Source organism: Mercurialis annua, linkage group LG2 (genome assembly GCF_937616625.2).
Source record: "Mercurialis annua linkage group LG2, ddMerAnnu1.2, whole genome shotgun sequence".
Taxonomy (NCBI): Eukaryota; Viridiplantae; Streptophyta; class Magnoliopsida; order Malpighiales; family Euphorbiaceae; genus Mercurialis; species Mercurialis annua.
Window position 1 is genome coordinate 3,470,896 of NC_065571.1, and position 13,461 is coordinate 3,484,356.

Consider the following 13,461-nt stretch of genomic DNA (forward strand, 5'->3'; position numbering starts at 1 on the left):
ACTCGTACTAAGGTTAGTTCAATTTGGTTGTCGAGTATTAGTCCGTCTGTAGGAGTTTTCTCTCCTGCTCTTAAGCCTCAAATTATTGATAAGTCGACTAAACGTCCCATCATTGTTGGTGTTGTTCTTGATTGTTATTTTTTCGGGAGCTAGAAGAACTCTGTACCCATTCGGCAAATTCCTCAGTGTGCTCTCGTGGGTGCGTGGGAAATGTCCATGTATATCGGTCAGTTAGAGTTTTTTAACGGGCAAGCACCGGACCGTATGAATAGCTTCAGATGAAGTTCATATTGTGATGGTAAGCAATACTTCCATGTCTCTAAGTAAAATACTATAGCTGTTTTAACCCAAATGTAGTAGCGAGTAAGGGAAATGTATATGCTTAGGGATGACATGTGACATATTTCTTGTGTTAGGTTTGGAAGGCAGAGTTGGTATTAACTGATTTTTTGTTGCATAAGATGTTTACTTCGTCTGAATTTGATGGGATTAGTTCGTTAGAATCCGGTGCTGGAACTGTTATGTATCTTTAGTCTACATGTTGGTTAATTTATAGTAGAAGCTCTCACAGTACTTGGAGAGTTCAAGCCGTACGGCTTAACAGCTGAAGCTCTCGACGGCAAGCCTGAATATAACAATGTCGCCGCCGATACGTACGACTACTTCCTTTTTGACCCCGAAATTGTCCGAGACCAATGCAAACTGATTCAGGTTACTATGAATTTCTTGATTACTTTAGAGCTCCCGATGGACCTGTTTTCTTGAAAATTTGTGGTGAATCTGCTTGCAGTGGCATAGTTAATGACTATCTTGGTGTATGTTTCGGTTTTCTGATTTTAGCTTATTATTAACTTGTTATATTTTTTTAGTTTAATAGTTAAATTTGAACTCTTTGTGAGTTTAATAATTGAATTGAGTATTAATTTTTGTGAGTTTAACAATTAGGTAAAGTATGAATTAAAACTTGTTGTGTTGCATAGGTTTTGGCTAAAAAGTTTGGAGCTGCTGTTGTTTCCCTAGAGCATCGTTACTATGGTAAAAGCACACCCTTCAAATCATCAGAGACGAAGAATTTAAGATTTCTTTCATCGAAACAAGCACTCTTTGACTTGGCTGTGTTCCGTCAACATTATCAGGCAAGTTAATTTCTAATAATTTATCATGATCGTTTTGTAGGTTAAGGAAATTATATTTCTGCTAATTGATATTTAAGTTAATAGAAGCTAGATCAGTCTTTTGCAATGACAAGGTGGCCAGTACTGTTTTAAGTTTCGGTTATTTTTCTGCAAACCCAGCATAATTATACAATCTACATATAGGGAGTCATGGATTACTTTCATTTTCAGTTCTTAACTCATCTCAACAACTACAAGTGCAGCTGCATAGGCTTGCAAATTTAGAATATTAGATGTTCATGCACACAGGCACATCTATATATTTCCAGTATCTATATTTTCTATGCGTTTCTTTAGGCCTGCAAGTATGCGTGAATTCAGAGAGATCATATATTTGGATTATTCAGGATGTTGGTTAGTAATAGGTATGATAAGGCCTCGTTAGCATTATTTATTGCATGTTTTTCCGGTCATACCAGCTTTTACAATCATAGTTGGAGTCAGTTCACGGAATTTAATTGTGCATCTTGAAGAGCACAGCGATGATTAACATTCATTGATGTAATCCATCTTTGCACATTTACTCAGTTATTCATTTCCTTTGAAAAAACTTTCATGTGTAGACCGTCTTAAACCTGAAGCTAAATAGAACAAAAGCTGAAAATCCCTGGATTGTTTTTGGGACATCATACTCTGGAGCTCTCAGTGCATGGTTTCGTCTTAAGTTTCCACATTTAACATGCGGAAGCGTTGCAAGTTCTGCAGTTGTTCTTGCTGTTTACGATTTCCCTGAATTTGACCAGCAGGTAACAATGTTGAGTCCGTACTCTCTAGCATAAATATCATAAAATCTTTCGCATGCTTACTTGTTTTCCTTTTGTTATATTTGTAATTACTTGTTTTCCTTTTTGACCCCGAAATTATTTTTTTTGTTCATATGCCTGTGTGCTTTTGTTATACGTACGACTACTTCCTTTCTGTTTTTGACCCCGAAATTGTCCGATATTGGTCAGAGTCCACGACATAATGTCACTTTTATGGCTATATTGTCCTCGCATCTGATTCTGAAGGATTTGCTGGAAGAGCCACAGATATGTGTATGTTCAGAGAGCAAGAACTTCGGAACGGGACTTAAAAGGCTACCAAGAATCTTATAGAGGTAGCGTTTCAAGTTTGATTGTGTCCTTCTATTTCTAGCTAATTACATGTCTTTTCATATTTTACAGTTTTTTATAATTGAACCTTAAGTTTGCTATTCTGACTTATATATTCTGTGAGCTGATAAGCAAACAATTTTACTTGCTATGCTAGAATTGGAGTTGGCTTGTTCCCAGATGTTGGATTTTCATATTTAGCTGCACATAGTCTCGGAGAAAGGATCAATTGGTATATTTCTTAAATTTTTCTACTCTGACTCATCATGTTATCATTTGTGAACCTGCTCTATGATTATATTAGAGGAATTGATCTTTACTCAAACAATAAAAGTTATCAAATTCATTCTTACCTTAAGGTGAAATGCATAAATTAGAACAGCCTTTTATGTTACACTCTTCTTTTTTGTCAGAGTTTGAAATTTTTTCCTGCTTGCTGGATTATCATTCTTCTTTACGAATTCATAGTATTGAGATTGTTGGTCTTTGAAATTTTATAATAACTATAGCACCAACTCTTCCTTTTTTTTTTATAATATTGATCTTTTTTTTAGTATTGATCTTAGAAGAATAACAGGGATAATTTATCTTTGTATATAATGTTTATATTGTTGAAAAGTGAATAAAAACATGAATTACATAAAACAAAGAACATATGAAGGTATTAATATAAAACCATGAAGTGATTAAATTGTTGTGATTGAATTGAAGATATGTATTAGTTTAGGATTGTGATTGCTATAGTTGGCTCAGCTATTTGTTTATTGTTTTTTATGGGTTTGAAGTAGGCTCATCGAGTTGCTCACAAGTTGTGGAGTGAATGGCATAGGCAGCTCGTTCTTGCTTTACACTCGCGAATAGCTGATGTTTTTGCTGTGGATATACATCCAGCTGCAAAGATAGGGAAGGGGATTTTGTTTGATCATGCAACTGGTGTTGTGATTGGTGAAACGTCAGTGATAGGGAATAATGTGTCGATTTTGCATCATGTCACACTTGGCGGAACAGGAAAGGCGTGTGGCGATCGACATCCGAAGATTGGAGACGGAGTATTGACTGGAGCTGGTGCGACAATTTTAGGCAATGTAAAGATTGGGGAAGGTGCAAAGATTTTTGTTGGCTCGGTTGTGCTGATTGATGTCCCCGCTAGAACTACGGCAGTTGGAAACCTGGCTAAGTTGGTGGGTGGAAAGGAAACACCTGCGAACCATGAGGAATGTCCCGGAGAATCAATGGATCATACTTATTTTATCTCAAAATGGTCAGATTATATTATTTGATGCGATAGTTGATCTTATATCGAATGCTTTATGCCAGTTTCATGGTTGTGCTTTGCCAAATTCTGCATTGTGATGAAGATGTTCTGGTAAAGATTTGTGTATCTACGCCTGTTTGTAATCTACCAATGAAACACATAAAAAAACTATTATCATTAAGCAATAAGTTGTCTTCGATTTGGTTCTTGCTGCGTATGAATTCTACATGATATCGTAATCTCATCAACTCTTTAAATTAAATCCATCTTTCATTTCTAATGTTCAAATTCAATTTATATTTTCTGTTATCCCTTTGATAGTAGTTGGATATGTTTTTTTTCTTTTATAAAAAAAAACCGATTCAACTCTAATACTCTGTTAAATTTATGGATTGCTGATAGTTGTTTTATGCTTGACTGCTGCTATTGTTCATAATACTATTGGCAAACAATATAGCTGTAGAGAGCAAATAGCAAATTATACACTTAAATGGCATACCTGTATGCAACATTTGCGATAGCAAAGGGACGCAGAATCAGCTCACTAAAGACTGCCCCTTTATGTGCCATCATATATAGATGCGGTAACCTTATAAAAGGATTCACAGCAATAAATGAAATAGAAATTGACTAATACACTTTAAAAATATGGGTCTACTCATACAATCTGTTGAAATATAAAAATTATGGTAAATTTTTTCGCTTTTTAGTTTTAGAGGCCGTTCTTTCTGCAGCTATCCTTTTATTTCTTCTTTCTTCCTTTTCCGCTTCACTTGGAAGTTCTCCAAAATCAGCCCAAGCAATAGCATCTTTCAATATATAATCCATTATATTGTTGATTTTGTGACCCACTATCCATATCATAAATATCAATCGAAGCTCTTGACTTGCAACCTAAAATAAAAAGTTAATTAATAATTTAACACACATATTGCCGAAATCATCGCAACCTCATCATTGCCGGATTGGATTCAATTCAAGTCAACATGTCGCCTATTCAATCAAATAGCATCAGAGCAACACATTTTACAAAAGCTAGATCTAATGAGTTTACTCGACAAGAACTACTACTCCTACAAAGATGAAGGGGAAATTGAGCAGTTCTTTATCATGTGTGGTAAAGCTAACAATCCTATGGCATTATATTTTACTGGATGTCGACAATTTTTCAATAAAAAAAACCATGATGTGGCTGAAATTGAAAAGTCAGTTGAAGGAGGATTCACTCCGAGTATTTACGCTCTAGGTGTTGCCTTGATTTCACTAAACAAACAAGAAGAAGGACTAAACTTATTGAAGAGAGCGTGGAAAAATAATAGCGACAGAACTCCTTATTTCTCAAATTTGATGTTGAGACGTGTTACTGCAAGTTCTAAATTTCCAGTATTTAACTTTCCCAAGGAGCTAAAAGGAGCGTTTTGTCAAAATGCTGCTCACTCAAAAAAAGCTATTCAAAGCACTTCGCGAATATATTTTCTCACTGATTGTGTTGATTGTATGTTGTGTGAAATTGAACACAACCTACACGATCTCATGTATGATTGATTTAATGGTCGACAGTTTGAATATTTTAAATTAAGCTGAATAAAATTATCTATGTTTTAGATGTTTCTTCTACTTTATATATTTATGAAATTCAGAGAATCGACTTACTGATATGACTATGTAGCAAGCCCGCATATAATTCATTTTCTCCTAAGCCCTAAAAGATCTTTATTCACAAGTCACAGATGTACAACCACTGTTTATATATACACAAAAAAGGTTTATTCGCAGGTTATGGATAAAAAGCCACTGCATATAATAGTCATCAATCTCTTGATAGTGTCCAACAGTTTTCCAAACTAGAACATTAACCATGTAATATACTAACTTATACTCATTAAAGACATCTATGTTGATGGAAGTATTATGTTTTTATTGGATCACAGCCAGGACAATTTGCTGTAGTAATTTTAGCATTATATCTACACATACAAATACTATAACAGAATGTAAAGCAAATCAGCTTCCAGCACAAATTGTATCATCAAAATCCATACCTTATAGATATCTTCTAGAGACTTGGGCTCCATGACCTCAATATCCCGAGCAAGGGTTAAATAGCCTTCATTTAGTTTAATGTTGTTGATAATATACTGCAATGCCTCTCTGTCCTCATCCTCTGAAGCATGAACAACATTTACATGGATTGCAGTCGCAGTCGCAGCTGCAGCCACAACAGGACAGCAGCGCTAGACAACGACAGCTTGTTGAACGACAGCTACAACAGACCCACGAGAAATTGAAACAGGGTATTCCACTGCAGCAACAATATTAATCGTCGCAAATTTAAAATCAGGACACAGAAAAGCATTATAACATGAGGGAAACCAAGGTCGTTAAAAGCGCTAGCGGTACTGAGAGATGGTTTTAGGAGCACTAGACGGCACTAAGGCGGTACACAGGGAAACAAAAACAAAAGAAGTTATTATGGTTTTTGATTAGTGTACTCAACTATTGTTAGCTAGTAAAATCAAATGGCATCTGTAAATCTAGGCAAAACTCAGTGTTCTTCCTTTTCCTTCTGATGCATGCCATGAACCCTTAATAAGCTATACCAACATTCACATAAAAAATTTAGCAACTTTTAGAAGTCCAGAATCCAGATCAAGTGGTCAGCATTGCTCCAAGTTATTTAAGATTGTGTTTCATGGATTTGCATCTCACAACGATTCAAGACAATTGGAAAAAAATTCAATTCATAAGTATTTCACAATAAAGGACAAGAATAAAACTGCTAATAGGAAACTTTATGCATCAAAGGCTTGTTTACATACAACACTTCAAGAGTCTTCATCGTCCAAATATAGGCAGGAAGCTCCCCGGAAATGTTACAGCTCCTCAAAATCCTAGCATATAAAATTGATATATGTAAAGTTACAAATATAGATGAAACAACTACAGTTCATACCTTCAAATATTACATGATATGGCCAATTCATACAATCTCAATAAGCCTGTCACGTTGCTCAGCTGAGGAAAACCTTGGCTTGATCCTTTAATGTCACTAATTCTCCTGTAACAAATATACCACGATAATAAGAAGTTAAAAAAAAAGTTGTTAAACAATGAGAAAAGGAAAAAAAACCTATAAGACATCAGACAACTAGGTTAATAGAACAAAGCCTTATACTTACAGCTCAACTAAATTAGTCAAAAGAGAAATACTTGAAGGAATGGGGCCCTCCAGTCCACTTCCATGCAGTTGTCTTCAATATTTTAAATTTACAAAAGATATCTGTTACAAGTGAGGTCATAAAACTCGAATGGGAAGTTAAGATTAAGTAGGGATCTTACAGTCTCGTAAGCTTTTTCCAATTGTGCATGAAGTTGGGAATTACTCCTGTGAACTTATTGTCATCTAACCTCCTGCATTGCACAATAAAAAGCTTCTGAATTAAGAGAGGTAAAAACCTAAATATCTGTACAAAACGAAAACACTATGAAAGCCTACAGATCTGTTAGATTACGGAGCCTAGCAAAGGATGTTGGCAAGTTTCCGGAGAATTGATTAGAGGACAGCATCCTGAAAGGAAAAGATAGCATCAAGATACCATAAAAGAATCGTTCATCCAGGTGTTAGGAAAAATGCAGAACAAAGAAGCCATACAAGGTTTGCAGGTTGACTAATTTCCCGAGTTCAGATGGTATTACACCAGAAATTTGGTTCGCTTCAACGGACCTGAAGGAAGACCACAAAGAAAAAGAGTAGGTAACAAAAGAAGGTATTAAAAATTAATAAGCAAATGCAATAGTACATGCATCAAAAGTTTCCCATGTACCAAAACCAAACAAGAAACTCTGAAAGGCTAAAGTCCAATTAGCTTTTGTCATAAAAAATAGTACCAAAAAGTGAAAAGAGGAACAAGACCAACTGAGATTTGGAACATACAGATATGTAGCTTATAATCGTTGCAGAAAAGGATAGTTTTATTATGGCCAGTGACCAGTAGCTACCATATAATATCAAAAATATGAACTGCAAATTCAATTATTTTTGCACTAATAATTAATTACTTGTAGGTCCTATCTATTTATTTTCATAATCAAACAATAAAGCTAATGAGTGATAAAACCATTCATATAATTCTAATTAGAAACCAGCCAAACGAGATCAACCCCATAAATCTGATCTAATCTAATCTGTTTAAGCAAAACGACAACTCGAAATTGACACGATGATTATCTACACTTGATAGTTAAGCTTGAAATTATGATATGTGGAAAATGAATGGTATAATGGAGAAAAAGGAATTCATTATTGTGCTTAATTTGATGTACTAAAAGAAAAGGCAGCATGGATTACAAGTTTTTGTACAATTACAACAAAGACGTACCTTCGTACATTTTGGAGATTTGGCGCGTCCAGGGGTCGGGCGTTTTCCTTTAGAATAACAGCATAACCAAGTGCAGCAAGAGCAATCCCGGCATGACGGTCTGCAACAAGAGCATTCCGGGCATGACGGTATGCAACAAGAGCTGCCAACACCTCACCAATGATAATTTGAGAACTGACACTGCGACTAGCAGACTGCAGATAAATCAAATTAAAGAATTGAACTGACACCATTTGATTTTTATTTTTAAAAAAATTACTACCAACTAAAAGAGCATGAACTAATGTCTAGCTTTTCAATCCCAAAATCCAGAAAAATGATTGAAGCAATTCATACACTATAAAGCTTCCTTAAAGCAATACTAAATATGTAAAAAAAAAAAATTAACCATCAAAGGGACGAGATAAAAGCGCGAACTAAACCGAGGCTTTGAAATTCCATAAATGAGTCCAATTTCATATGCGTAATCTTCCACCAAATCCAAACTTCAGTGGGTTCATGGAATTGGTGATTATATAATCGGTATTGTCTATTTTCTTCAAATTACAGACCACAATTGTCGCAATTTCCTAATAACCCTCAATTTTCCGCCACGTCACCGGAAGCAACAGCTTCAGCACCGCCTTCGCCCTCGTCGATCGTCCAAAGGAAAAACCCTAAAGCTTATCTCGACTCCATTTTTGAAAAAGCCAGGCATCTGTGGACGCAATATGACTAGGTTAAATTTAGGAAAGAAACTGAAGAAAGAAAATGAAAAAAGAAAACGTTTTAGGAAAATGGTTTAATGAGAAAATGTTAAAGTTACCTGGTATATCAAGTTATAGATGGTGAATGACATAAGTGGTACCCAAAGTTAAGTGGTACCGTATAACTAGCCTAAAGACTATTTAAATCTTAATTTTTGTATTTCTTATTTGTTACAAACAATTTTTTTACTAGTACATTTCTGTTATGTAATTTTATCCAGTTTCCAGATTTGTTACAACTATATTCTAATTTTATTTGTGTGGAAAAATATTTATATGATTTAGATTTTATCCGGATAAAATTTATAGATATATCCAACATAAAATACTTTATCCATTAAATATAGTTACAACTATATTCTAATTTTTTATATATGAAGATAAAATGAACACTATTTATAAAAATTTATAATTCTGAATAATAATAAACACACAAAATTTAATTTAAATAGTCTTTAGACGTAAAATTTATATTATAAATATAATTCAATTTTTTTATAAGAACAAGAATATAATGTAAACCCAATAAATTTCCAAAAAAAATGAAGAAATATAAATAAATTTTAGGTTCCATGTAAATTCTCAATTTTATTACAACTATTAATTGATAAATTATTTTTAAATAAAATATGTAGTTAATTATTTAATAATTAATTATCTATTAATATAAATTTTATTAATCGATAATTGTAAATAAATATGTTGCGTTCATTTATATAAATAATTCATTATTTATAATTTTAAAAAATACTTCATAATCTACAATTTAAGTGAGTAGTTCATAGTTCTAATTCAATATCAATATGGTGAACTTATAAAAATAGTTACACTAGTTTTATAATTTCCCATATATAACACATTTTTTAGGAAGAAAATCATGCATATGAAAAAGGAATTTTTATTCATTCAACCATCAAAAACCTTTACATTATATCACTACAATTTGCTCTTCTTCACAGGTCCCATCTTTTTTGCTTCATTTCTCAATACATGCTTTTGAATCTTCCCTGTAGCAGTTTTTGGCAATGGTCCAAAAATAACAGACTTTGGAACCCAATAGGCAGGCATTTTAGACTTACAATACTTCATTATCTCTTCTGCTAAACGCCCTTCATCAGATTTATCTGTTCCTTGTTTCAATGTTATAAAAGCACACGGCGACTCGCCCCATCGTTCGTCTTCTCGTGCTATCACCGATACTTCAAACACGGACGGATGTGTGTATATCACATTTTCAACCTCCAAACTGCTGATATTTTCACCTCCGGAGATGATTATGTCCTTGTTTCGATCCTTGATTTCTATGTAATTATCCGGGTGCTTCACTGCGAGATCACCGGAATGAAACCAACCGTTTTCAAATGCTTCTTTATTAGCTTGTTCGTTTTTTAAGTAACCCTTCATCACCAAATTTCCGCGCATCATGATTTCTCCCATGGTTTTTCCGTCTGCAGGAACGGGTTTCATTGTTTTCGTGTCCACCACGTCTAGTCCTTCCAAGCCAATGTATCTCACACCTTGGCGAGCCCTGAGGCGAGCTTGTTTGATGGGTGGCAACGAGTCCCACTCAGGCTTCCACGCGCATACAGTGGATGGACCGTACGTTTCTGAAAGGCCGTACGTATGAGTCACACGAAAGCCTTTCTCTGACATAGCGGAAAGAAGTGCAGGAGGTGGAGCAGCACCAGCTGTGTTCACATGGACTATGCGAGGTAGGGGGGAAATTGCCTCTTCTTTTGGCGCGTTTACGATGGTGTTGAGCACCACAGGTGCAGCACAGAAGTGAGTTATGCCTTGGTTGGCAATTGCTGAATAGACCGCCTTAGCCGTTACCTGTAAAAATCAGAAGAGACTACTAACTAAACTTAGATTCAAGACAGAACATACTGATTATGCTGTTACAAACTATCAAAAATTCTGCCATATATAAATAGGAAACCTCTTGCCAAGCTAGACCTTATGGATCCGGCTTAGATTTTAGAAAATCTTACACATTTATTGCTAATTTCTTAACATACTATCGTTCTAAGTCCTGAGTTCATTACATGGATCTCAAGTGGTTGCAGATTTCAGAACTCTAATGAAGAAAAATTAAAATACTCGAGGTTGGCTGATGACGTACCTGCCTCAAGCATATATTTGTTCCGCAAAGAGCAGCAAGCGACCAAGTATAACACCAACCATTACAATGAAACATAGGCAAAGTCCACAAATAAACAGCATCTTCGTTAAGACCCCAAATCATAGCACAGCTCAAAGCCATTAGATACGCCCCGCGGTGGCTAAGCACAACCCCCTTAGGACTCGCTGTCGTACCGGAAGTATAACCCAAAGCAATACTCTGCTACTCATCCTCCGGCGGTTTCCAAGCATATTCCGGGTCCCCAATTTCCAAGAACTTCTCATATTCAGTAGCTCCTTTTTCCAGAGCACGTTTTAGTGACTTTGGATCGCAAGTTTTATCAGCTATAACAATCAGCAGTGGAGTTTTGAAAGTGCTGTCCTTTTCTGTTAAGTTTTTTAAAGCTCTCTCGGCCAAGTTAAAATACTCCTGGTCTACCATTACAACTGCAGAGTTTGAATGGCCTAAAAGAAATGCGACCGTGGATGCGTTTAAACGTGTATTGACTGTATTTAACACGGCTCCGGCCATTGGAACTCCGAAATGAGCTTCGTACATGGCAGGAATATTTGGTGCTATTATTGCTACCTGCCAATGTGAATCGCAAAGAAAGCTATATATCAACTGCATGTTGATTTCTAAAGCCATGGATTTGGCTATATGTTCAGTCGGATAGAACTAATAGGCTCAATCACTTAAAAATATATTGACTTTTTTCATTTGTCGCCTAAACATTCAAAAAGGTCAATTTTGATCTAATTTCGATAAATAGATTAAAACTGTAGCTAGCTAGACATATTAAAAGAGCCTAAGCTTTTGATTTTTTTCTTCTTCAATTGTAATCAAGCCTAACATTTTCCAATCCGAAAATACTTATTAAAATTAGACTATAGTTGGCGAAATTAAAAAATTTGATAATAAATGAAAAATATTAAAGAGGTTTGGTCCTTTTTAATTGGCTACAATTAAAACATACTTAATGAAATTAAATTAAAATTGATATTTTTAAAAAGTTGGATCATAAGTTAATAAAATACTTTTGCATTATTAGATCTAAGATGAATAAAAAATGAAGGCCTAATTATTTAAAAAACCCCACCTTGAAACATTTTTTCATTTATACCCTGATCTAGGAAAAAGTTCATTTGTACCATTTTTTTGATTTTTCATTTTCAATTGTACCCCAAAATTTTATTTTTTGACAAAATAATTAATTAAAGGATGAAAACATTAAAAATAATTAAATAGAAGGGTTATATCATCTTTTTTCTATTTGAAAAAATACAAATAAATTAAAAAATGAAGTATTATTTTAAACTTTTTTTTTAAATAAAAATAGTTCAATTTAGTGCTTTAGGGTAGAGTTGAAAACGAAAAATCAAAAAAAGGGTACAAATGAACTTTTTCCTAGGTCATGGTATAAACGAAAAAATATTACAAGGTGGAGGTTTTTTAAGTAATTAGACCAAAAATGAAACACTTATTCCATATTTAAATGCTACTATTTGATATAGAAATTTTATTTCTTGCTTTGATACTCTTAGCTAAATTATAATAATTCCACTTAAATTTAAATTTTATAACTCTTATGAAACTACTATTCTTTCAAGAACAAAATAGACATTCTATTCTATATTTATGATTCTATTCGGGGAACCAAACATGCCTTAAAGTATCACTCAGTTTATCCATTCAAAGCTATGAGTATTTCAAATTGAGATTTAATGAATCTCAAAATAATAATTCAATGCACTATTTCCGCCACATCATCCGGGCGACAAATGACGTTTGCAATATTAGAATACTTAAGCAATAATTAACACTTATTAGCTTGTTATAAAAATGACGTGGCACATAGAACAATCACTTTATGCCAATTATGCTAAACCAAGTTGGTAGAATAATAAAATATTAGTATAAACAATACAAGAACACCAAAATTGCAATTCTAAACATTGATTCGATCGTTTTACTTACAGTGCTACCAGCGCCGATATTATTTTTGGACAAAGCAGAGGCCAATCGACGGCACCGTTGGTAAGTCTGCTGCCACGTGTACTGATCTGAACCATAAACAAGAGCCACTCTGGCGGGATGCACCGTAGCTGCTCTCTCTAGAAACCATAACGGCGTCAACGCCGTATAGTTAGCTTCAAGCTTAGGCAGATCATCAATGTCTTTCCCCATCTCTTACTACAGAACTACAATTGCTAAACTGCTATATACTGTTAATGACGGCACAGTGTCCATTTTTCAATCAAAATTCAAATATACACGTCACCGCATGGGCATGGGCCAGTGCACCGCTACTAGAAACTGCTACTCCGTTCGGTGCATTTTTCGCTTTGCTATAGAGAACAAGAGTCCAGGTGGCAACCACCTGAACTATTTTTAGAGACAAAAATTGATGTTGTTGGCTGCATTTAAAACATAGAAGTGATAATTAATTCCACGTCAGTTTTTATTGATTTGTTATACAAATATAGCATAATAGTGTGGTTTAGAAGAAAAATGTGTTCATTTTGTTTCAATTTAATTTATTTTAGCATTTTCAATAATAATCATCAAAGTCATTTTAAATGATTAATATAATTGTATTTTATATTTAAAATTATTTTATTTTAACTACAAAATAATTTAGACAAAAATATTTCTTAAATCCTAATATTTTGTTCCGCCAATTTTGCAAA

At 34.3% G+C, this 13,461-nt stretch overlaps 3 protein-coding genes and 1 pseudogene across 3 annotated transcripts; 2 read left to right on the forward strand and 2 right to left on the reverse strand.

Annotated features, from left to right (window-relative positions):
- Positions 1–549: 549 nt before the first annotated feature.
- Positions 550–3,149, forward strand: LOC126667541 (probable serine protease EDA2; the record flags this gene model as incomplete). Its single annotated transcript, XM_050360531.2, has 6 exons — positions 550–711; positions 981–1,136; positions 1,739–1,921; positions 2,129–2,274; positions 2,427–2,501; positions 3,058–3,149. Coding segments are annotated over 4 exons (645 nt in total), but the record flags the coding sequence as incomplete, so codon positions are not given.
- Positions 2,925–3,726, forward strand: LOC126667542 (serine acetyltransferase 5-like). Its single transcript, XM_050360532.2, has 2 exons — positions 2,925–2,930; positions 3,058–3,726. The coding sequence occupies exons 1-2, from the start codon at positions 2,925–2,927 to the stop codon at positions 3,547–3,549; spliced, it is 498 nt and encodes a 165-aa protein (XP_050216489.1). The 3' UTR covers positions 3,550–3,726.
- A 1,782-nt stretch (positions 3,727–5,508) lies between these two features.
- Positions 5,509–8,390, reverse strand: LOC126667545 (probable LRR receptor-like serine/threonine-protein kinase RFK1). Its single transcript, XM_050360534.2, has 9 exons — positions 8,292–8,390; positions 7,904–8,097; positions 7,177–7,248; positions 7,021–7,092; positions 6,864–6,935; positions 6,704–6,775; positions 6,511–6,582; positions 6,344–6,415; positions 5,509–5,826 (listed from the first exon to the last, which is right to left on the reverse strand). The coding sequence occupies exons 1-9, from the start codon at positions 8,292–8,294 to the stop codon at positions 5,682–5,684; spliced, it is 774 nt and encodes a 257-aa protein (XP_050216491.2). The 5' UTR covers positions 8,295–8,390; the 3' UTR covers positions 5,509–5,681.
- Positions 8,391–9,533: 1,143 nt separating this feature from the next.
- LOC126667091 (acetate--CoA ligase CCL3-like) lies at positions 9,534–13,165 on the reverse strand (annotated as a pseudogene).
- Between the last annotated feature and the right edge of the window lie 296 nt (positions 13,166–13,461).

Bases quoted from the DNA above. Each gene is read 5' to 3' on its own strand.
- LOC126667545 (XM_050360534.2), bottom strand. The intron at 7,093-7,176 runs GTATGGCTTCTT...TTTTCCTTTCAG, and splicing joins TTAGTCAACCTGCAAACCTT to GATGCTGTCCTCTAATCAAT. The intron at 5,827-6,343 runs GTATGTAAACAA...TTGTTGCTGCAG, and splicing joins ATGAAGACTCTTGAAGTGTT to TGGAATACCCTGTTTCAATT.